The sequence below is a fragment of the Danio aesculapii genome, chromosome 17 (assembly GCF_903798145.1).
Source record: "Danio aesculapii chromosome 17, fDanAes4.1, whole genome shotgun sequence".
Taxonomy (NCBI): domain Eukaryota; kingdom Metazoa; phylum Chordata; class Actinopteri; order Cypriniformes; family Danionidae; genus Danio; species Danio aesculapii.
The window spans coordinates 38,498,287-38,520,470 of NC_079451.1; the positions used below are offsets into that span (position 1 = coordinate 38,498,287).

Genomic DNA, 22,184 nt, shown 5'->3' on the forward strand with positions numbered 1-22,184 from the left:
ATTTAGATCTATTTCAACAGTAGATCTATTGTAATTGATTCATCATTGTCATCAAAGCTAATTTCAATCATATAATCAAAAACCCTAAGATTTAAAGATCATAAATCTTCCAGATGTGTCTTGTAGTGTACATGAGATATAATGTCATTTATAGTATTTCAATTGTCACACTTTATTTTGATGGTCTGTTTGTTGAATTTAAGTTACATTGCATCTACATGCCAACTAATTCTCATTAGATTGTAAGTAGACTGTTAGGTTGGGGTTAGGGTTATGGTTAGTGTAAGTTGACATGTACTTGCTAAGTTTCTTATAGTCAGTTAAATGTCTGTTAAAGGAGCAGTATCAACAGATATTAAGCAGACAGTCTACTAATACTCAAATGAACCATCAAAATAAAGTGTTACCATTTCACTTAATTAATCTTTCCTTTTAAATCCTCCACAGAATCAATCACTACCAGCAAAGACTGCAGTCTCTTTACTTCAAAAAGAAGTTTGCAGAAAGAATAGCAGAAATCAAGCCCAAAGTGGAAGGTAAAGACTACTAGACTTTCAAAAATAAAACACACACACACACTAGGGGTTAAACGACTTTAGATTTTTGGAAGTTGACTTTTATGTTATCAGAGTTGACATTGACAAGTCGCTGGTGACGTCATCAATAAAACAGGAGAAGAAAATGTTTTGCAACATGGCTCAATTTGTGATTTATTTGCAGGAAACATATACACATGCCGTCTGACAGCTCGTAACATGTTACAAAAACAATGCAACATTACCACTGACTAATTTTAGTGCAAAACCAATGCAGTTAACACTTTTATTTCGTTAATATTGCAACATTAGCACCAGGGCTAATTTTACTGCTAAATAAATGCATGGATTACTGCTTGTTCTAGTAAGAATATAACAACAGATGTTTTAGTGCAGAAGTAATGCATGTGTCGTCAGCACACAGATTCATGTGAAGTTATTTCATAACATAACGCATGAAAGACAATAATGCTAAGCCTTATTACACTGTCAGAGACTTGCTCAGATGCATATTTTACCGCTATGACAGTGTGCACTAGAAAGCTGCTCAAAATCCTGCTCAAGTCAGGTGTTTTTCACAGTTACTGCTCATCGTAGTTCTCTCCTCCCTGCACATCTTCACCGCGTTCAGCAGGGATGATGTTTATACACGCTATGAAGTTTGCCACACCTCCGGCGGCTGCGTACTACACGGTTTCTGAGCGCTTCTCAATTTATTCGCAAAATATGCCAGCATCTACACTTCGCAGAGGACAACAGCCAGTCACATGACTTTTCCAGGGTTGCGTAGACGTGATTGGCTAGCATGTGCTCTTAGGGTATTTGCATGGAGTGACCTAACTGGCATCTGTTTGATGATTTAAAGTTCACATGAATCTTTGACGCTGACATAAGAAAAATAACACTTTAACAATTACTTTAAATAATCAGAGGGCAGTTTCAGTGAACCACCTTAGTGTGTAAAGCTGCCATGTAGTTCAGGTCAAAAAACAAATAGCGTTACGGCAAAGCATTAAAGTTGACTAGTTGGTACAACCCCTAAAACACACACACACACACACGCACACACACACACACGCACACACACACACACACACACACACACACACACAGCTTAGTATAACAAGCATATTTGTGGCCAAAACATATTTTCTTTGTATTCAAATTAGTACTATTCAATACTTGTCCAATATTGTCGCAAAAAGACTCATCATCACTTCACTGATTGTTTACAGTTTAACAGAAGCTACTCCTATAATCATAGCAAAGCATCATGGGTTGTAGGATAAAGATAGATGGATATGTTGTTGAAATGATCTTAAAAATGTATTTATTTTTTCCCACAGCTCTCAGTAAAGCATCTAAAGAGGTTCTTCAGAGCAAGAATCTCCGTCAGCTTCTGGAGATTGTCCTGGCCTTCGGAAACTACATGAACAAAGGCCAGAGAGGCAATGCTTTCGGCTTCAAAGTGTCCTCTCTCAACAAGATCGCTGACACCAAATCCAGCATCGACAAGTAAGACAAGGCTTTGGTTTGTGTGAGTACTGAATATGAAACTCCAGTCAGCTGGCCAGTTATACAAGCTCTGTGTGTGTTTCTCAACAGGAACGTCACTCTTCTGCATTACCTGATTACCGTTCTTGAGCAGAAATACCCCAAAGTCAGCCTGATTCATGAGGATCTGCAGAACGTTCCAGTAGCAGCCAAAGTCAAGTAAGCACTAAAGCAGTCTCACCCGTTTTCACATTTACGGGTTCATTCGTAGTAGAAGCCATCATAGTTGGGTGAACTTAGAGCGCAGTAAATGGGAGAGTACAAGAAAACATTTATTTACAAACCTGTTTGCTGAAATAACAAAAGAAAAACTCAGTGATGGTGTTATCCAGACTTTCAGAAAAAGGAAAAAATAATAGTCTGAGACTGATAACGGCATCCATTGCACTCACTTCACTTTGGGGTTGTGTTCCTGAATGGGAATGTAGGAATTGGAATTTTAAGTGGTTCTCAATATTAACCAACATTTTAGGGTAATATTTATTTATTTATTTATTTTTTACTTTTTAGTTTTTTTTTGTATTTTGTGGTCATTTATATTAACTAGGGATGCACTGGAATTACAATTCTGAGCTGAAACTGATAGCTAAAATACTTCATGCACTTGGCTGCTCGTTCTGTTGTTCTATCTTTCTATCGTTCTGTCTGTCTGTCTGTCTGTCTATCTATCTGTTATTCTATTGTTCTATCTATCATCCTATTGTTCTATTGTGTTGTCTAACTATCGGTATATCGTTCTATCTTTCTGTCTATTTATCGTTCTATCGTTCTTTCGTTCTGTCTATCTATCATTCTGTCTATCTATTGTTCTATCGTTTTGCCTATCTATCATTCTATCGTTCTGTCTATCAATCGTTCTATTGCTCTATCTATCTGTCGTCCTGTCTAACTATCTGTTGTGCTATCATTCTATCTGTTGTTCTATCCATCCATCCATCCATCCATCCATCCATCCATCCATCCATCCATCATTTATTCCATCCATCTATCCATCCATCCTTTGTTCCATCCATCCATCCATCCATCCATCCATCGCTTATTCCATCATCAATCCCTTGTTCCATCATCCATCCATCTTTTGTTCCACCATCCATCCATCCATCCATCTTCTGTTTCATCTATCTATTTATCATTTTAGGATTCTACATATCTATCATTCTATCTATTTATCTATCTTTTGTTCTAGCGTTCTATCTGTTGTTCTAGCGTTCTATCTGTTGTTCTAGCGTTCTATCTGTCGTTCTAACGTTCTATCTATCGTTCTAGTGTTCTATCTTTTGTTCTAGCGTTCTATCTGTTGTTCTAGCGTTCTATCTATCATTCTAGCATTCTATCTATCGTTCTAGCGTTCTATCTATCATACTAGCCTTCTATCTGCCGCTCTAGCGTTCTATCTATCGTTCTAGCATTCTATCTATCATACTAGCCTTCTATCTGTTGTTCTAGCGTTCTATCTATCATTCTAGCCTTCTAGCTGCCGTTCTAGCGTTCTGTCTATCGTTCTAGCATTCTATCTATCGTTCTAGCATTATGTCTATCATTCTAGCCTTCTATCTGCCGATCTAGTGTTCTATCTGTTGTTCTAATGTTTTATCCATCATCCTAGTGTTCGATCTATCGTTCTAGCGTTCTGTCTGTCATTCTAGCCTTCTATCTGCCGTTCTAGCATTCTATCTGTTGTTCTAATGTTCTATCTATCGTCCTAGCATTCTATCTATCGATCTAGCGTTCTATCTATCATTCTAGCTTTCTATCCTCCGTTCTGTGTTCAATCTATCTATCATTCTAAAAATTAATTTATAATTACTAGTAATACTAACTTCACATCTTAGTGGATATTTTGTCATTTAGATAAATGCACTCTTACCAGACAATACTTTCTCCCTCAAAAACAACAAAAAAATCTAAAATGCTTGGTTGTTGGACAAACTCAAAATTTGGGTTACTTTTTAAATCACTTTTTCAGCTTAACAGATGAGTTGATATTTGAGAGATATTTGACTCAAAGTACTGTTAAGAGAAGTGCAGCCGATCAGATTTTCGTTATTAGGTTAGCTTGGAGCACCTATCATTTCAATTTTAGAGGTGGTTTCCAGTCCGGTGTTGGGCTAGGATTTTGTTAGACTGGAATGTTGTTCTAGGACCAACAAAAGTTGTTGATCCAGGATCCCGTCCTTTTTGGCCAAACCATAGTCACTGTGTGAATATACTGTTTGATGTGCTTCATTCCTCAGCCATTCGAAATGAGATTAAAGGCTCTGCAAATTGTCCAGTGAAACATTATCTCTCATTATCTCCCTCTCCAACTTATTTTCTTTCCTTTTTTCCCAGCATGACCGAACTGGAGAAAGACATTAACAATCTGCGCTCTGGCTTGAAAAGCGTGGAGACGGTGAGCGACGTTTTCTCATTTTGTCTTTGATTACAACAAGCTCCATCGCTTATGAGGGCATCCAGTGTAGCAGACGTATCTTCAGTATTTATATACAGCTATGCAGTATTATTGGTTAAAAACATTATTTATGCTTACAACACTTGGAACTGGAAAAGAACACTCAGATTTGAAGGCATTGCTAAATCCCTGATATGTTTTAAAGTGGTTATGTGGTTGGATTGGGGATGAATTGGTATTTTCAGCTAAATCTCATGTACTTTTCTTGTTATTTATTATTATTTATCTCCTGTTTTCTAAACAAAATCCATTTTTCCTTTTAATTTTAGGGTGCCGATTCTTTCTTTTTTTTTTTTTTTTCTCAAGCATGTCACGCAATGTTAAAATATGATGTGCATTTTAGGTTTCTCTAAATATTTGTAAGTTAAAGAAGTCTTATTTTAGCCCTTAAAAGCCAAAAAACTGCCACAAAGGCAATATAGTAATTTTCATATGAGCCAGATTATAACTTGTTTATTTCTCTGCCGAATAAGTGACCAGCAATAATTGTAAACGCATTGAACATTTTCATTTTCCTTCATCTTAGTCTCTTAATTCATCACGGGTTGCCACAGCGGAATGAACCGCCAACTTATCCAGCATATGCCCTTCCAGCTGCAACCCAGTACTAGGAAACATCCATACACACTCATTCACACACATACACTACGGCCAATTTAGCTTACCCAATTCACCTATAGCTCATGTCTTTGGACTGTGGGGGAAACCGGTGTACCTGGAGGAAACCCACACGAACATGGGGAGAACATGCAAACTCCAGACAGAAATGCCAACTGACCCAGCCGGGACTTGAACCAGCGACCCTCTTGTGAGGCGACCATGCTAACCACTGAGCCACCTTGTCGCCCTACATTAAACAGTAACAGAAAATGACAGATGTTGTGAAACAGACTTAATCATAAACTTGTTTATGTTAAGCTCTTATAATTCAAATGAAGTATTTAAACTTATTTTTATATTTCTTGTAGACTGCAAGTTCTTTTAGCCTTTAAAAACAATACTTTGGAGATTTGAGGTTTTACCTTTTGGCCCGTTTCCACTGAGTGGTACAATACGGTATGGTACAGGTTGGTACAGGTCACTTTATCAGGCTTGCGTTTACACTTCCAATGGGACCCTTTTGGTGGGCGTGGTGTTCGACTGAAAGTTTCAGTCGATGTCATTCTCGCTCGAGGAAATCAAAGTAAAGCTTTACAGGTCGTTCACATATCATACGAGACGCACTTCTCACAAAACAGATGCTTTATACACAACAATACTTGTGTATAAATGTTCATGACTAACCTTTCTATGAACAGGATTTGATTATAACTGCAGATCAATGATAATAACGTACTCTAACGTCTGCAATTATAGAAAATAAATAAATAAATGCAACATATATGAACACATACAGAACCTTACAGCCTCCGATATGTTACTAATTACAGAAAAACTACACACAGCATACATTTAGTCCTTTTTTAGTTTCAGAAACAAGCAACATATAACCCCATCAGTGCAAACCTCTCATACTGTATGTGTCTTTAATCTTCAGCAGCACATGTAACCTCTTGTTAGAAAGTAATTCCATCATTCAGAGTTTATACTAGTCCAAAAGGTGATGATAATAGTTAAACATGGTAGTTTGTTCTTGTTTTGAGTTGCTGAAAGAATCATTTGCTCCTTTATTTGTTCGGCACAAGAAGTTCATTATTTTAAATATAGACGTGCGGCTCGCGCAAGTGAGAAAGCGAAAGCACTTGCGCTTTAGACGGCCTTGTAAACAACCATGGGGCACAGGGTAGATTCTTCTTCTTCGCTATGTCTCGTTATTATATGTATATAGTATTACGGTGTATTGTCTCGGCTGTGTATTTAAAAATGGCGCTTTCTTTGTTTTCATTTTCCTGCTTGTGCATGAGCTAGTGACGTTTTTTCTGTAAACCAATGGCGTTCAGTTGCGCGTCTAGCTCCACCTTTTGGTACCCTTTTGTTGTTCTAGGTACCCTTCCGAAAGGGTACCCAAAAAGTGGTATGATACAGTTCGCGTTTTGTTTTGCTTTTGACAGTGGAAATGGCCATAAAAGTGTCCCGAACCATACCACTCGTTGGAAAGGGCCATTTGTGATTTTAATATGTCCTTGACCCCAAATTACAGATATTAATTTTAATTTAATAATAATAATAAAAATAAATTATTATTATTATTAAATTACAATAACTTTTATTACTGCTGTTGGAACAAGCTTAAAAAATAGTCAAATATTTGTAGCATGTTCACACAAAAAATGATGTTTCAGGCCATTTATATTAATGCATCACATGACCACAACATCACATTAAAAAAAAAGATTACAGAAAAAAGCTTAACATGTAAACAAATTGACAAATCCCACTCAACATGACTGAACTTGCAAACGTCAATGAACTCAAATAGCAACCATATCTAACAAGCACTTTCATCTCCGAAGCTGGTATTTACAACATCACATTACTTTTAATCTGTTTCTCCATCTTAAAAGCAGCCTGTCTGTGTGTCTTCTACCAGGAGCTGGAGTACCAGAGGACTCAACCTCAGACCTATGGAGACAAGTTTGTGTCTGTGGTGAGTCAGTTCATCACTGTGGCCGGATTCAGTTTCTCTGACATCGAGGACTCTCTTCAGGATGCTAAAGATTCGGTAAGAGTGAAAGCCCATCGCAATTCACAGAACACAAGGAGCTAAGCTAATAAGGCTAAAAGTTATTGCCATAATTCCCAAGTTGATTGATTATATTAAGTGTGGAATCCAAATTGACAATATTTTTTAACAACACTTTGTTATTCTTTCAGTGAACAGTTAATCTGTGCAAGTTAATCCACTGAAAAAAATTGTTTTGAAAATTTTCATCGAAGTCTGAACATTTGCTGCTGTGTTTGGAGTGACGGTGCTTCTCTGATGATGTCAGTTTGGCAGCTTTAGCCACACTAATAACCACGGCCCTTTTACTGTTAGTTTGCTATAAGCTGGGGTGCCCAAACTTAGTCCTGAAGGGCCGGTGTCCTGCATAGTTTACCCCAATCAGACACACCTGGACTAGCTAATCAAGCTCTTAGTAGGCTTGCTCGAAATGTTCTGGCAGGTGTGTTGAGGCTAGTTGGAGCTAAACTCTGCAGGACACCGGCTCCTTTAGGACTGAGTTTGGGCACCCCTGGCTATGAGGGAATGATGTATAAAAGAAAGCCCCTCCCCCTATTCAATATTCAATTTCAGTTGGAAGTACATCAACATACTGAGAAGCATCTCAGCAACTTCCGGTTCACGTAGACTTTAGGAATTAAAAACATTTTTTATAGTTTAGAAATTTTTGAAGGTTTCATAAAATTGCAACTGGATCATTATTTAAAGATGCACTGATGTGTATATATTTTGAGCACAAAATCTGAACTTTGGCTGAAGTCAGCTTCAAATTTATTTATTTTTTATTGACATAATAGCCAGAAAAATAGCTAATTTCAACTATTTTTGTTTTCTTTCTTTTTTTCTTTTTTTTTTTTTTTAAATAAAAGGCTGTACATGCTACATAGTCAGACATATTATGCATGCATTTCTATTCACAATTAACATCCCAAAAGCATGCCAAGAAGGTCATTAAAATTGTTCAATTTAATCAGGCCAACTTCAGGCATATACAACCTTACTTGACTAATGAAGCAGCAAAATGTTCTATGCACTCCATGATTTTTTTTCTCACATTACATATTGTCCTATTAGTTGGTCACACACCAGTAACAACAGTAAAAATGGTTTTAAAATCAGTTGAATCACTTTATAAACAGACACTTAAAGTATTTGATCAGAAGACTATTCGGTATCATCATTGTAATATAATAGAAAAACATTACATATTGAGCTTTGATATTATGGAATATTTGGCTGATGATTTTTTAAATTTTAAATGGATCTGCTCCACCTCTATTGTGTGAGTTTGTGACTCACAAGAATAATAATGGACATAATGTATTTCTAGAGGAGACTGTGCTGTGCAGTTTAGATGTACAACTTTTGCACGCTCAGTCTTCTCAGTTAGAGCCAGTCATTTCTGCAACACACTTCCTATTGGTTTACGGGGTATTACAAATTATTCAACATTTAAATACAAGTGAAAGAAATGGCTGAAAGCAAATCAAATTTGTAATCATGTGTAATTCTTATCTCTAGCTTTTTATGAAATTCTTATTAAATGTTTTATCCTTTTGTTGTATGTAACTTTACTGTAATGTGTGTGTGATAACGTGTTTTGTGATTTTAGGTTGCCTTTTTAAAATCTGGCAGGGGCAACAGATGAAAATTAGCCCTGTGGCTAACTCTGGCTTATTTACAGTTTTACTGTTGATTAATGAGCATTGTCCCTGTTAAAATAAATTTCAATTTCTGAATGAGTGTATAGATTATAAATATGAATAAAACTTTGTTTGGTGTGTTTAACCGTAACTTATTTTAAAAGCTGATTTCTCAGAAATAGTTATTAATCTTATTTATTATTGTTATTGAAATCTACAAACACTTAAAAGTGTATTCGGATGTTTTCTTTGCATTAGGCCGAAAACCAAAAATCCCCAAGTTCTCAAATTTGACTGGTGCATAAAAAAACAGCCTACAGTGTCTCGCCTTAAATGTTTACGAGAGATTTAAACGGTGAGGATTGTCACTCTATCTGGACGTTAAGAAGTGAAAGCTCGCATAAAGTTGCTTTGAAGTGGCCATTAAACGTCTAAAATGACAGATGTTTTGTCCTCGCTTCATGCTGTCACGCATAACTCAAACCTGTAGATGTTAAATCGGCTCTTTCGCTGGAGTTTATTGGACTTCTGTGCTTTTCTGTGGACATTGGAACTGCTGGAAACAGGGATCTAAATCTTTAACCGCAGTCGACTGAAGATCGATTTCAAAGGCTGATTCTCTGAGTCTGATCCTGGTCATGGCATGATTTGATGTTACTGTAGTGATCAAGTTTTAAGCTGGGACCAGATGAAGGTTTGATCTTACTGGGAAGTTGAAGATTTATTAATGGTTTTCACTAGTAGGAAAACAACGAGTATAAATCATGGATGCATTTGATGAGCATATACAGTTCATACATAGATAAGTATATGTTTATATGAGTAGATCTATCGTCTATCTATCGTCTATCTATCTATCGTCTATCTGTCTGTTTATCCATCCATCCATTCACAGTGCATCTGGAAAGTATTCATAGCGCTTCACTTTTTCCATATTTTTGTATGTTACAGCCCTATTTCAAAATGGATTAAATTAATTTTCCCTAAAAATTCTACAAACAATACCCCATAATGACAGTGTGATAAAAGATTTTTTTTAATTGTTGCAAATTTATTTAAAATTGGAGTTCACCTGTGGTTAATTCAGTTGATTGGACATGATCTGAAAAGGCATACACCTGTCAATATAAGGTCCCAGGGTTGACAGTGCATGTCAAAGCACAAACCAAGCATGAAGGCAAAGGAATTGTCTGTAGACCTCCAAGACAGGATTGTCTCAAGGCACAAGGCTGTGGAAGGTTACAGAAAAGATTTTGCTCTGAATTGCTCTGAAAGTTCCAATGAGCACAGTGGCCTCCATCATCCGTAAGTGGAAGATGTTTGGAACCACCAGGACTCTTCCTAGAGCTGGCCGGCCATCTAAGTTGAGTGTCCAGCGTTCTTCTGTGGAGAGAGTAGAACCTTACAGAAGGACAACATCTGTGCAGCAATCCACCTATCTGGCCTGTATGGTAGAGTGGCCAGACGAAAGCCACTCCCTGCCTGGAATTTGCTAAAAGGCATCTGAAGGACTCTCAGACCATAAGAAACAGAATTCTCTGGTCTGATGAGACTAAAATTGAACTCTCTGGAGTGAATGCCAGGAGTTACGTTTGGAGAAAACCAGGCACTGCTCACCACCAGGCTAATACCATCCCTACAGTGAAGCATGGTGGTGGCAGCATCATGCTGTGGGGATGTTTTTTAGCAGCAGGAACTGGAAGACTAGTCAGGATAGAGGGAAAGATGAATGCAGCAATGTACAGAGACATCCTGAATGAAAACCTGCTTCAGAGTGCTTTTTACCTCAGACTGGGGCGACGGTTCATCTTCCAGCAGGACAATGGTCTACAGCACACTGTCAAAATATCAATGGAGTGGCTTCACAACAACTCTGTGAATGTCCTTGGGTGGCCCAGCCAGAGATCATACCTAAATCCTATTGAACATCTCTAGAGAGATCTGAAAATGGCTGTACACCGTCGCTTCCCATTCAGCCTGATAGAGCTTGAGTGGTGCTGCAAAGAGGAATGGGCAAAAATTCCCAAAGACAGGTGTGCCAAGATTGTGGCATCATATTCAAAAAGACTTGAGGCTGTAATTGCTGCCAAAGGTGCATCTACAAAGTATTGAGCAAAGAATACTTTTCTGAATACTTTTCGGATGAACTGTATCTATCTATGCATAGATAAGTATACGTGCACTTTTAAATTATAAATATTTAAAATAGGCACTGTCCTTATAAATAAACTGCGTAATTGCAATCTAAAAAAACCCCAAAAGTACATTATGTTGCCCAAAAGCAGCAATACTTGTCAAACTGTAGAGTGTCCTCTGCTTGTTGCTGTTTGTGGGGAGTAATACACAAGGGTGAAGAGGCTGGACGAGTACTGTTACTGGCAGAATATCGCACGGCTAGCAGCCAATCAGATTCAAGAACCAGACAGAATTGTTGTATAAAAACAAACAATACAAACAATATAGTAAAAAGAACAAACAATATAATAAAACAAAAAATCTGATCTTGAGACTGAATTGTCTAAACATGAGCGGAATATTGAATATATATTGAATTTTAAACATTTTTATGTCCTCGTCAACCTAAAGTGCCCCAGCAACTCCTTGTTTTTTAAAAATAATTTAAACGGTCATTCTTGTCTTATATTGTGTGCAGTTTGGGAAGGCCGTGCAGCACTTTGGTGAGGACGCCACACGCATGCAGCCTGATGAGTTCTTCGGCATCTTTGATCAGTTCCTGCAGGGCTTCAGTGAAGCTAAACAAGACAATGAGAACATGAGACGACGGAAGGAGGAGGAGGAGCGCAGGGCCCGCATGGAGGCACAGGTAATGTCAACAAACACACACTGTGAACATTTCACACTCATGCACACACTTGACCTTTGCCAAAAACGTATTATATTACATTACTATATTATTATTATTATTATTATATACCAATGAACAGTTTTTGGGGATATGGCCCCTTCTCATATTTCCAGGTTTCTCAGCAGCAGAAGTCATTATGGCAGTGAATGGGAGAGAATCACAAATAAATAAAAAAAAGTTCAAATAAAGAAAGAAAAACTCCACAACAGTTTTCACAACTTTACAAAAAAAGAGAGAATACAATGTCAAATTTACTGCCCTGCCCATAGTAGCTGCATTAGAAACACCTTGCATAAGCGTTAACTAGTTTTTTGATGCAAAGATGATATAATACAAAGTATAGCATTATAAATGTACGTATGGGTTTTTTTTTTGAGCACTGAAGATGCTGATGACTGATGAAATGCTTTCAGAATAGCATACTTCCATACCAAACATAATAGGAATGCAGCATTGGTATAGTGAAATGCACAATATACATGAGCAATATCCCATGAGTAGCAGTGCGATGTGGCTGTATATCGGCACTGGTGAGAGACTTAGCGTCCCACCAGTGACGATAAACAGTCATATTGCACTGCTACAAGTGTGATATTGCATTTATACAACAGCTCGAAGGCACAATCGTGTATATAAATAAGAGAATAAAACACGGAGAGTCTCAAAACTCTTTTGTATTAGGAACTACTTTCTTCCGCCATTCATTCACATCTGCAGCTGACGTCAGCAGAAGCCGTGACTACTTCACCCATGTGTTTGAATGATTCTCTAGCGTAATGTCTGAAGTGAAGACAAAACAGTTGATTTTGCTCACATTTTAAGATTATAAGGCTGCATGTAACATGAAATGCCTTCTCAGTCAACAGAGATATCTCCCAGTATTTCTCTTTTTTCGGGAGATCCCAATATTACTATGGTATAAATACAGCACTACAACATACAAAAGAGAGAGATCGACTTAGTCATTCACCTGTTTAATAATGATTTGATCAGCTGTAGTTTGAAATTACGCTGTTTTTCGTTAAGGGCTTATTATGCGTCTCTGTCGCCATCTTGTGGATGAACATCAACCCTCTTTGCTCAAAGACAGGCTAATGGCCACCGACATGCTGTCGCTCAGAAATTATAAATATTTAAAATAGGCACTGTCCTTTTAAATAAACTGCATAATTGCAATCTAAACAACTATATTATCAACTAAAAAAACCCCCAAAAGTACCTTATGTTGCCCAAAAAGCAGCAATATTTGTCAAACTGTAGAGTGTCCTCTGCTTGTTGCTGTTTGTGGGGGAGTAATACACAAGGGTGATGGGTGAAGAGGCTGGACAAGTGTTGTTACTGGCAGAATATTGCACGGCTAGCAGCCAATCAGATTGAAGAACCAGACAGAACTGTTGTATAACAACAAACAATATAACAAAAAGAACAAACAATATAATAAAACAAAAAATCTGATCTTGAGTCTGAATTGTCTAAACTTGTAATGTTTGCAGAGTAACATGCATTAAACATATGATTGACGCTATTATAGTTACAATTGTGTCTGGTCAATTATAGTACCTCCTTGACATCACACTACCTGCCATGAGTATTGTGCATATGCACATCACAGTATCCATGCTGATATAATATACATGTATGCAGCCATTTTTTTTAAGAGCCCCTATTATGCATTATAAAAGGTTATATTTTGATTTAAGGGTCTCCAACAACAGGCTGATATGCATGCCAGGTCAAAAAACACTTTTAACTTTGTCTTATAATAGGCATTTATTTTTACCTTATTATGCCAAAGACTCCCATATGATTTGTTCAGTGATTCATTGGTTCCCAAACCCCTCCTTTGTGTGAGGCTAATCTGCGGTGATTTGTTGGAGTCTGTTGTGATTGGTCGACTGCGTTAAGTGCGAGACGGAAAGAAACGCCCACCAGTCATAAAGTAGCACAGAGTATATGTGTGAGCCCAATGCAGGAGTGCATTAAAGCAATGCAGTTAAACACCAACATATTACTCTACTCTTAACCCTAACCTCAAGTAATAACAATGACACACATTCAGTATTAATCCACACAGTGGCAAGAGTTTAACTATTTTCAAAATTGACCGCGCCGCTCGTGTATGTAGGAAAAGTTTATGGTGGCCATTACAACGACAAACAGCAGGAGATCGTGAGCACAAAACACATTTAAATCGATAAAGGAAGAAGCACGCATTGCGTTTTCAACATGATTTTGGACACAATATGTAAACAGCCCATACAGATTTAACCTGAGAGATACAGTACAAGCACTGATCTGTAATGGAGCGATAACAAGTTACAACACACAATTAAATACATATTTTGCAAACTACAGAATACAAGATGACAATTTTAATCACACTTACATGTTCTGTTGAAAGGAGAAACACTCACAGGATCTGGAGGAAGATGAAACTGGTCCACACAAAGTGTGTAACTGTGTTACTGACAAAGTCCCATATATTAGTAGTCTTTACTTCTCCTTTATTTAATAACAAGCGGCCGGCGAATCCTGCGTTGCAGCATAGGTTATTGTTTCAATCGTCAGAAAAATGACAGGAACAAACACAGCTCATGGTATACTGTGAAAACAAACTTTAACCCTTTATTCCCTTCAGCTGCATGTCTGGCCATTTCTCGGTGATAGTAATCTTTGTGTCATGATCAATCCCATGATCCCTCGCAGGCACGTTCACGTTTTAACTCGAACCAGCAGTTCATATTTGCCGATGTCCCGTATCGACGTTGATTCATTCAGGCAAAAGATCCGAACACAGGACGAATCATTCATGTGGCTCTGAGTCGACTCAAACTGCACTTTCAGATTTAAACCTCAGCTGGATGTTCCCAGTTTACTTAGAGCTGTGTTAAACAATGCATGAATGGTAGTTTTCCAAAACCCATAATAGGGGCTCTTTAAAAGACATTCAAAGATGCAAACATTTAGACAAAATGCTGTTCCTGTTTTATTTTTTTGTCAAAAAAAGTCCTTATCAACTGACAATAAATAAAGGCATGCAGATTGAAAGAATGGGGTTATGAGTATGAATGTAGTATGCACCGTCTAGTGTGCAGTAGGCAGAAGTGTACTTGTCCACTAAACCAGGGGTGCCCAAACATTTTAGTACAAAGGGTCAAAAACCAAATATCATCGAATGCCGTGGGCTGAAGGTAAATAAAGCAAACTATATTACATTAAAGTTGCCGTGGGTAATTTCCTAATTTATTTCAGAATGTTTCAAAATAAACAGAAAACATTACTTTAAATAGTATAAACTAATGCAGTATAACTTTTAAAATAATACTGCAATAAAAACAAACAATCACATTTATAACACAGTGGAGTTCAATGCTGAATACACTGGTTAAGCAGAATCTGCCTTTGACTTGACTTTGTACCCAACAGTTTGTAAACAGAATCTGATTCATTTGCAGCATTTAATTGAAAATTTTCAGTTAGCTTTTAACTATAAAACAAAGAAACAAACAAAATGTTATATTAAATTTCAATTGACCATCTCGAAATCATTCTCCCTCTTCCATTCTCATCATTCTCCCTCTCATCTCAAATGGGATGGTGGGCCAAATCAAAGGTTACCAGGGGTATCTCTGCACTAAACAAACTGAACCCCTTTCATAAAACACAATAAAAACCAGGGAGAGTTAATCCAAAAAGGAACATTTCCTCACCATTTACTCTAATCTCTTAAGAATGTTTTTCTTGTTGAACACAAAACAAGATATTTTGATGAACATTGGAAATAAGCAGCCATTAGCTATGTTTCCATCCAAAAATGTGAATGAACTTTATTCGCAAAACTGGATTATCGCATAAAAGACGTGCGAATAAAGCAGCGTTTCCATTCAACGAATTAAAGCAAACAAAATCGTCACTTTCTGAATAATACTGGCGCCAAATATCAACAGGAAAAACTGAATTTGTTGCAGTAGGAGAAGCTGCGTCAATCTTTTCTTCATCTAATAAATGACTTGTGCTTCAGAAGGCAATCCTGACATGCAGTGAACGCGCGGTGTCAGACGCGTGGAGCACAGACACTCTTGATTCTGGAGGTCATTAATAATATAATAACACTAGTACTTAAACAGTAAGGCATTTTAGAATGGCCAAAACAACATTTCAGATGCTTTATAATGTTCTCAGCCATTGGTTTGTCCATTTACACACATTTTCATCATCACATGATCGTTATAACAAAATCACATTACCTTTTTAAATGCGCATACTGGAATTTGTGCGGTAAAAGTGTTTCCATCGTAGTTTATGCGCATCTTAATCTTTTCTTATCGGGTAAAAAGTTTATCCTACTCAGTTATGCGCATGTGTTTTTATAGGCATTTTAAAAATGTATACGCATCATGGTGTTTCCATCAACAGGTTTTTTTATGCGCATATCCAAAATGCGCATAACAATAAGTTGATGGTAACATAGCTATTGACATCCATAGTAGAAACAACAACAGCGCAAAATAATATAAAAGTATATCATCCTTTCTGTTCAACAGAAGAAACAAACCCAAACAGGTTTGAAACAAGTGAAGGATGAGTAAATGTGTGAACTGTCCCTTTAAAACAATACTCGAGTTAATGGAAATGTGTCTGTGAACAGCTCAAGGAGCAGCGCGAGAGGGAAAGAAAATCCCGGAAGGCTAAAGAAAACTGCGAGGAGGACGGAGAGTTCGACGACCTGGTGTCTGCACTGCGATCTGGTGAGGTGTTTGACAAAGATCTGTCAAAGATGAAGCACAACCGCAAACGTCCCGTCAAATCGAGCGCAGAAAGCAGCAGAGAAAGACCTATCACCAAACTCAACTTCTGAGGTAAAACAAACAACGAATGAGTGCTGCCCTCTGCTGGTGGAGAGAGACATTACACCATCTAGACTGCCAAAACACCTCCCGACAATTCATAAAGGCTTTTCTAAACGTCTAAATCACTTGACGGTGTTTGTGTTGAGGATGACAGGAATTTGCACAGCGCACCTAGAAAACCACGGTTCTACTCGTGAAAAGAATAAGCGGAAAGGGCTACGTGCTTTATAAAGCATCACTAAAAACTGGTGCTGACACTCTGCCTGACAACCATAAACTCTTTATTTCTCTTCGCTCAGATAGTACGTTCTGTTTTGCTGAAGTATTGTTGGTGTACAGTGTGTGCTATCAAGAAACAGGACGTAAATTGTCAATTTATGAAACCAGTGATACTATTATTGGGCGATTTGTAATGAGTATTTCCTATTGTTACACTTGTAACTCGAGCACAAGCGATTGTTGATAAACTGTCCATTCTGGACATGTTCAAGCACAATGCACAACTTTAAATCTAGAAAACAACCTTTTGTACGAATGATATTCAAAGTAAAACATTTATTATAAATCTACACAAATGCCATATATTAAATATACTGACAGGAATTATAGTGGGGGAAGAAAAATACGCTGAGGTCAAACTTTGATTGCAAATACATGTTAGAGGATGACAGAACAATGCAATATTCTTTCGTTGCGGTTACCAAAAAGAAGACTCATTAAAAACAGCTGCGGATGTACAAGCTGCATCTCAAGCAAACCAAACTGTCTGCCGTGCATGTATATTCTTGTAATTTCTTTTGTGTTGAAGGTTGTATATATGTACATATACCCATTGTTAACTTTTCTGACCAAGGCTTTTTTCTTAGTCCTTGACACTTCAGTTTTTTTGTGCTAATATTTTTCCCTGTTGATCAGATGCCATTAAATCTTTTTTCACTAATAGCTCTTTGTAATGTTGTAGTACTTTGTAACGGTTTCCTTTGTCGGCGGGAGTGTTTTGTTTTCTTTATTTAAGAATTCATTTGGATGTAAGATGAGTAATCAATAAATAACCCTGAGGGTCACTGCATTGGTGTATGCCGTGTGATTTTATTTTACAATCTGAATTCATTCTATAAAGGGAAAAAGGTGCTTCATCGAAGAATTTTCAGGCATCAATCGTATTTTTGTTCATAAAAATTGGAAAAACAAGAGACCTTTCCCCCAACTTCATGTAGACTGATTTTTACGTGGTGGGAAAATCAAAAGGAGTTAGCCAGATATTTACATTAGATGTCGCCTATGCTATTGCTATCTATCGGAAGGAATGTGTCAATAGAGCTGCCATTTTAGTACAGGGTAGTGGTCCTTATTTTAAAAAAAATAAACAGGTGGGCTGATAATTCTGACTTCAACTGTATATAAACACTGTTACGCATCGTCTAGGGATGGTGCACAACATGAAAGACAAGACAATGAAAATGAAGTCAAAGATTTATTGGGGTTTGAATTCGGGAGCTGACAAGGCCAGAATAACAAACAAAAATTCCTTTGTTAAATCTCTAACTTACCTGATCAAAATTAAAGAAAAGTACAATTCACTACCCTAACTACCTAACACAAAAACAGAGGTCAAAAAGGTTTTACAAAGCAAATGGCGTCAAACTCTTTACTATCCCAATATATATACTATTTACAAACTATTTATAAAACAGGCAACCATATTTAAAGGATAACCCAAAAATTAATGTCAGCAGGCAACAAAGGTCAAACAAGCCAGTGGAACAACATGGAAGTATCATAAACAAAACAAACACTAAAACAAAAAGTACTCACAAATCTCAATAGAATCTCAGTAGTCACACACAACAAAAAGTATTCACAAATCTCAATATTCAGACTGAACACATTCAAAAAACTCTGGCCTGTACCACATACAAAAGTTTCAACAAACACAAAGCAAGTGACCAAAAACAAGATGGCTGCCAAGGAAGTAGTATCATGGCTTTTTAAAACACTGTAGGCCAATCAGGAACAAGCAAGCTGGAAGTGGCCAATTAGATGTGTTCTAAGCAAAACAGAAAAGACAGATGAGACAAGACAAACATAGGGTTGTAACAACACATACACATATATCTATGAGTTTTCCTGGTGGTCTATATGCTATTTTTTATTTATTTTAATTACGAAAAATGTCATTTTACATCAATGGATAAGTGACCGCATGGACATTGCCCACAAAGACTGTCTTTTTGTGTGCATTGAAATGTATTTTCCTCCCTTCCTCCTTAAATTTGATCTATTCCCTGTCCTGTAACACACCCCCTGTCCCACTTTCACTTTCTAATGGAGGGAGCAATTTGTTTGTGAATGAATCTCCTTTATGAACAACTCATGTGAACCATCGATATCCCTACGTCTCAATGTGCATATCCACCTTTCTGATCTAAATGGTGTATATAACATTTGTAATATTCAATAATTTAGGGTGGACAGTGCACATTGAGGTGCAGGAACTGTTATGTAATCAGGCACCCTTATAAGTTACTTCAAAAACTAGTCGTTACTTCACTTATAGCCGACAATAATACAAGTTTCTGGCACCACAGCGTCTTGTGGTCATATTTAATTTACATTGTTTGCTGATTGTATTCAACAAAACTAGCATAAGCCTAATATTTAGAGCAAGTTGGTGCGATCTTGCCTTATGGTCAGGGCAATAAGAGATTGTATTATCATCAGTAATGTTAATTGAGCGCAAAAGTTCGTAACACACAAGATCGTAAAAAAAGAAATCTTACCTATGAAATGTTGTGCCTGTATGTTTTGTTTGCTTGTTGCTACACCCGTACACAGCGCTAAAGTCCAGCATCCTTAGATTGGCTTTGGTCTTGAATGACATTTGTCCTGGGAGCACTGTACAAATGTGGCGGCGGTATTGATGCATGCTCAGGGTCCGTATGCGATATCTAGTGTATATATCTATGGTTGTTAGCGAGAGAGCTGATATTATTGTTATTTATTCACTGTTATTGATAGCACAACATATTTACATATCCTGATACATCACACTCAGCTGTGTGGACAACATCAGGCTATGTATATGGCTGCAAAGGTATTGTCTAGCTTTCTCGAGGAGTGGAAAAACAACAACTTCACAGTGAGTATGGCTGTATCCAGTGATGGAAAGAGTACTGAAAAATCATACTTAAGAAAAAATGAAAACTTGCCTAAAAATGTAGTTCAAGTAGTAAAAGTATCTATTACTCAAAGAATGAGTAAAAAGTAGATCTTACAAAAGTACTCGAGTAGTGAGTATTACGCTGTAAAAAGCTGATGCATGTAATTTGTGGATGTGTGTAAACGTAACATTCTGTAGTGCATTTAGTTATTGCCCAGCAGGCATGCAGAATCATAAGACGTTAATATTAGGTTAGATTTAGGGTGTGATGTCAGGTGAACAAAATTCAATGTCTAGCCATCGTCTAATTATTCTGATGCCTGATAAAGATGTTAAAGGACGTTGATTTTAGGTTGTGTTGGAAAGTGACCAAAACATCTTAAATCAATGTCATATTAATGTCAAACACTGATATTTATTCGTCAGGTATGGCAACCAAAATCCAACGTCTGATAGACGTCATAGTGGTAACGTTCACACAACGTCAAGCTGTAACATCATTAGATGTTGATATTTGGTTGATTTTAGGTAGGATGTTGGACACTGATGTCGGCCTGACGTTGAGTTCTGACGTCAACCGGATTTTTATTTCCAAACAAAATACAACGTCCCCATGACGTTGGGGTACAACGTCAATCTGACGTCATGTTGACGCCCTGTGCCTGCTGGGTGTTTAAGGCCATTTCAGTCTTCATCTTCTCATCAGTGACATGCATCTAAACAGTCTCTGGGTCAATGTATGTAAAGATTTTGGACATCTACTTGGACTTTTAATGCTTCCAGTTTGCTACAATTATAAATCACCCATGTCTTGAGGTATTTCCTTATAATGCGAGTTACCTTCTATGTGCGATTTGATTAGACAAGAATCACTAGACTGATTTTTCTAATCCCTATAGACAGGAAATAATAAAGTAGTGACTGCAGGCTGAAGGAAAGTAGAGAAGTAAAAGTACAGATACTGCACTAAAAATGTGCTCAAAATTTGAGTATATGTAATTTGTTACTTTACACCACTGGCTATATCATATATTTGGATCATGTCCAGTCTATTTAACGAACAAAACAAGTTCATCTAACAACCACTGGTCTCGCTAAAATCAACACTTCTACATAAATAGACTAAAATGTAAATCTGAGCTGTTTCAACTGAAAGAAATATGCTCTGAAAATTTATCATTGCCTTTGTTTTGTCTCAAGATGGACACCAGTATTGATTTTTGTTAATTATCTAATGTCCTAATTGAACTATGGCCTAACTCTGACTTGGTCTTAGCCTTGTCTGTGAAATCAGGCCTTCACTGCAAAAAAGCTTTTCTTACTTAGATGTTTAGTCTTGTTTCTCGTCCAAATATCTAAAAAGTCTTAAATCAAGAAGCATTGTCTTGACAAGCAAAAAATATTGTCTTGTTTTAAGAAATAATACGCCAAAATTAAGTGTGTTTTTCCTAAAAACAAGCAAAATAATCTGCCAATGGGGTAGGCAAAATAATCTTGTTTTTCATTTTGACATGAGATTATTTTGCGTACCCCATTGGCAGATTATTTAGCTTCTTTTTAGGAAAAAATCTATTAATTTATGTATTTGTATTGTGTGTGTGTGTGTGTGTGTGTGTGTGTGTGTGTGTGTGTGTGTGTGTGTGAGAATAAAAAAGGTTGTTGGTTTATGTACATAAAGCACACCATAATACAACAATTGTTCCAAGATGCATCATCTAGATCATAGGTCTTAAACCAAATTCCTGGAGGGTCGTAGCTTTGCACAGTTTTGCTCTATCCGTGATCAAACCCAGCTGATTCAAATAATAAAGGTGTTCATGACTCTTTTGAACACTCGATTATTTGGATCAGCTGTGTTTGATAGGGTTGGAGCAAAACTGTGCAAAGCTACAACCCTCCAGGAATTGAGTTTGAGACCTATGGTCTAGATACACTGGGACGCATCGTCAGGGATGTATCCTGGGGTCATTGGGGGTTTCGAGTCTTTCAACATTAGACACCCTCGCCCAGCTGAGGTTGATCAGACCCCAGCTTGCATCCCAGTAGCCATCAGCCCTCTTTATCCCTAGCCATCTTGTGGCTTTCTCTGAAGCTTCACAAGTGGACTTAATGGCACTCTTCTTAGCTGCTACTGCTAGGCCTAGTTGGTTGAAGACTGCAAACCCTCCACAGCCCACCTTTATTGCCTCACCGTGGGTCTTCCAGCCCCCTTCCTGGCACTTCTCTACCAGGTCCTGATACTTTGAGCATTTCCTTTCATTTGCCTCTTCCATCCACTCTTCCTAGGCCACTGTGAGTTCATAATTATCTTGTTGCCTTAAAAAATGATTATTGAGTCTGGTCAGTGATGTTGTAACTATGTGCTGTGGGCTTTAACTGCTTCCCCAGGTTGACTTGCAACTGCCAAGGAGCTGGAGGAGTCAGAGTGAAGGAGGCCCAACATTGTCCTTTGCTGTTGGCA

At 37.5% G+C, this 22,184-nt stretch overlaps 1 protein-coding gene across 2 annotated transcripts in view; it reads left to right on the forward strand.

Moving 5' to 3' along the window:
* The window catches only part of daam1a (dishevelled associated activator of morphogenesis 1a), a 129,338-nt gene extending 111,706 nt beyond the window's left edge, over nt 1-17,632 (forward strand). For both annotated transcript variants that reach the window (XM_056476467.1, XM_056476468.1), the window contains exons 19-25: nt 448-536; nt 1,883-2,051; nt 2,142-2,249; nt 4,422-4,482; nt 7,073-7,204; nt 11,501-11,671; nt 16,362-17,632. In XM_056476467.1, coding sequence (XP_056332442.1) covers nt 448-536; nt 1,883-2,051; nt 2,142-2,249; nt 4,422-4,482; nt 7,073-7,204; nt 11,501-11,671; nt 16,362-16,571 — 940 coding nt within the window. In that variant the 3' untranslated portion in view covers nt 16,572-17,632. The remainder of the gene's footprint in view (nt 1-447; nt 537-1,882; nt 2,052-2,141; nt 2,250-4,421; nt 4,483-7,072; nt 7,205-11,500; nt 11,672-16,361) is intronic.
* Nucleotides 17,633-22,184: the final 4,552 nt, after the last annotated feature.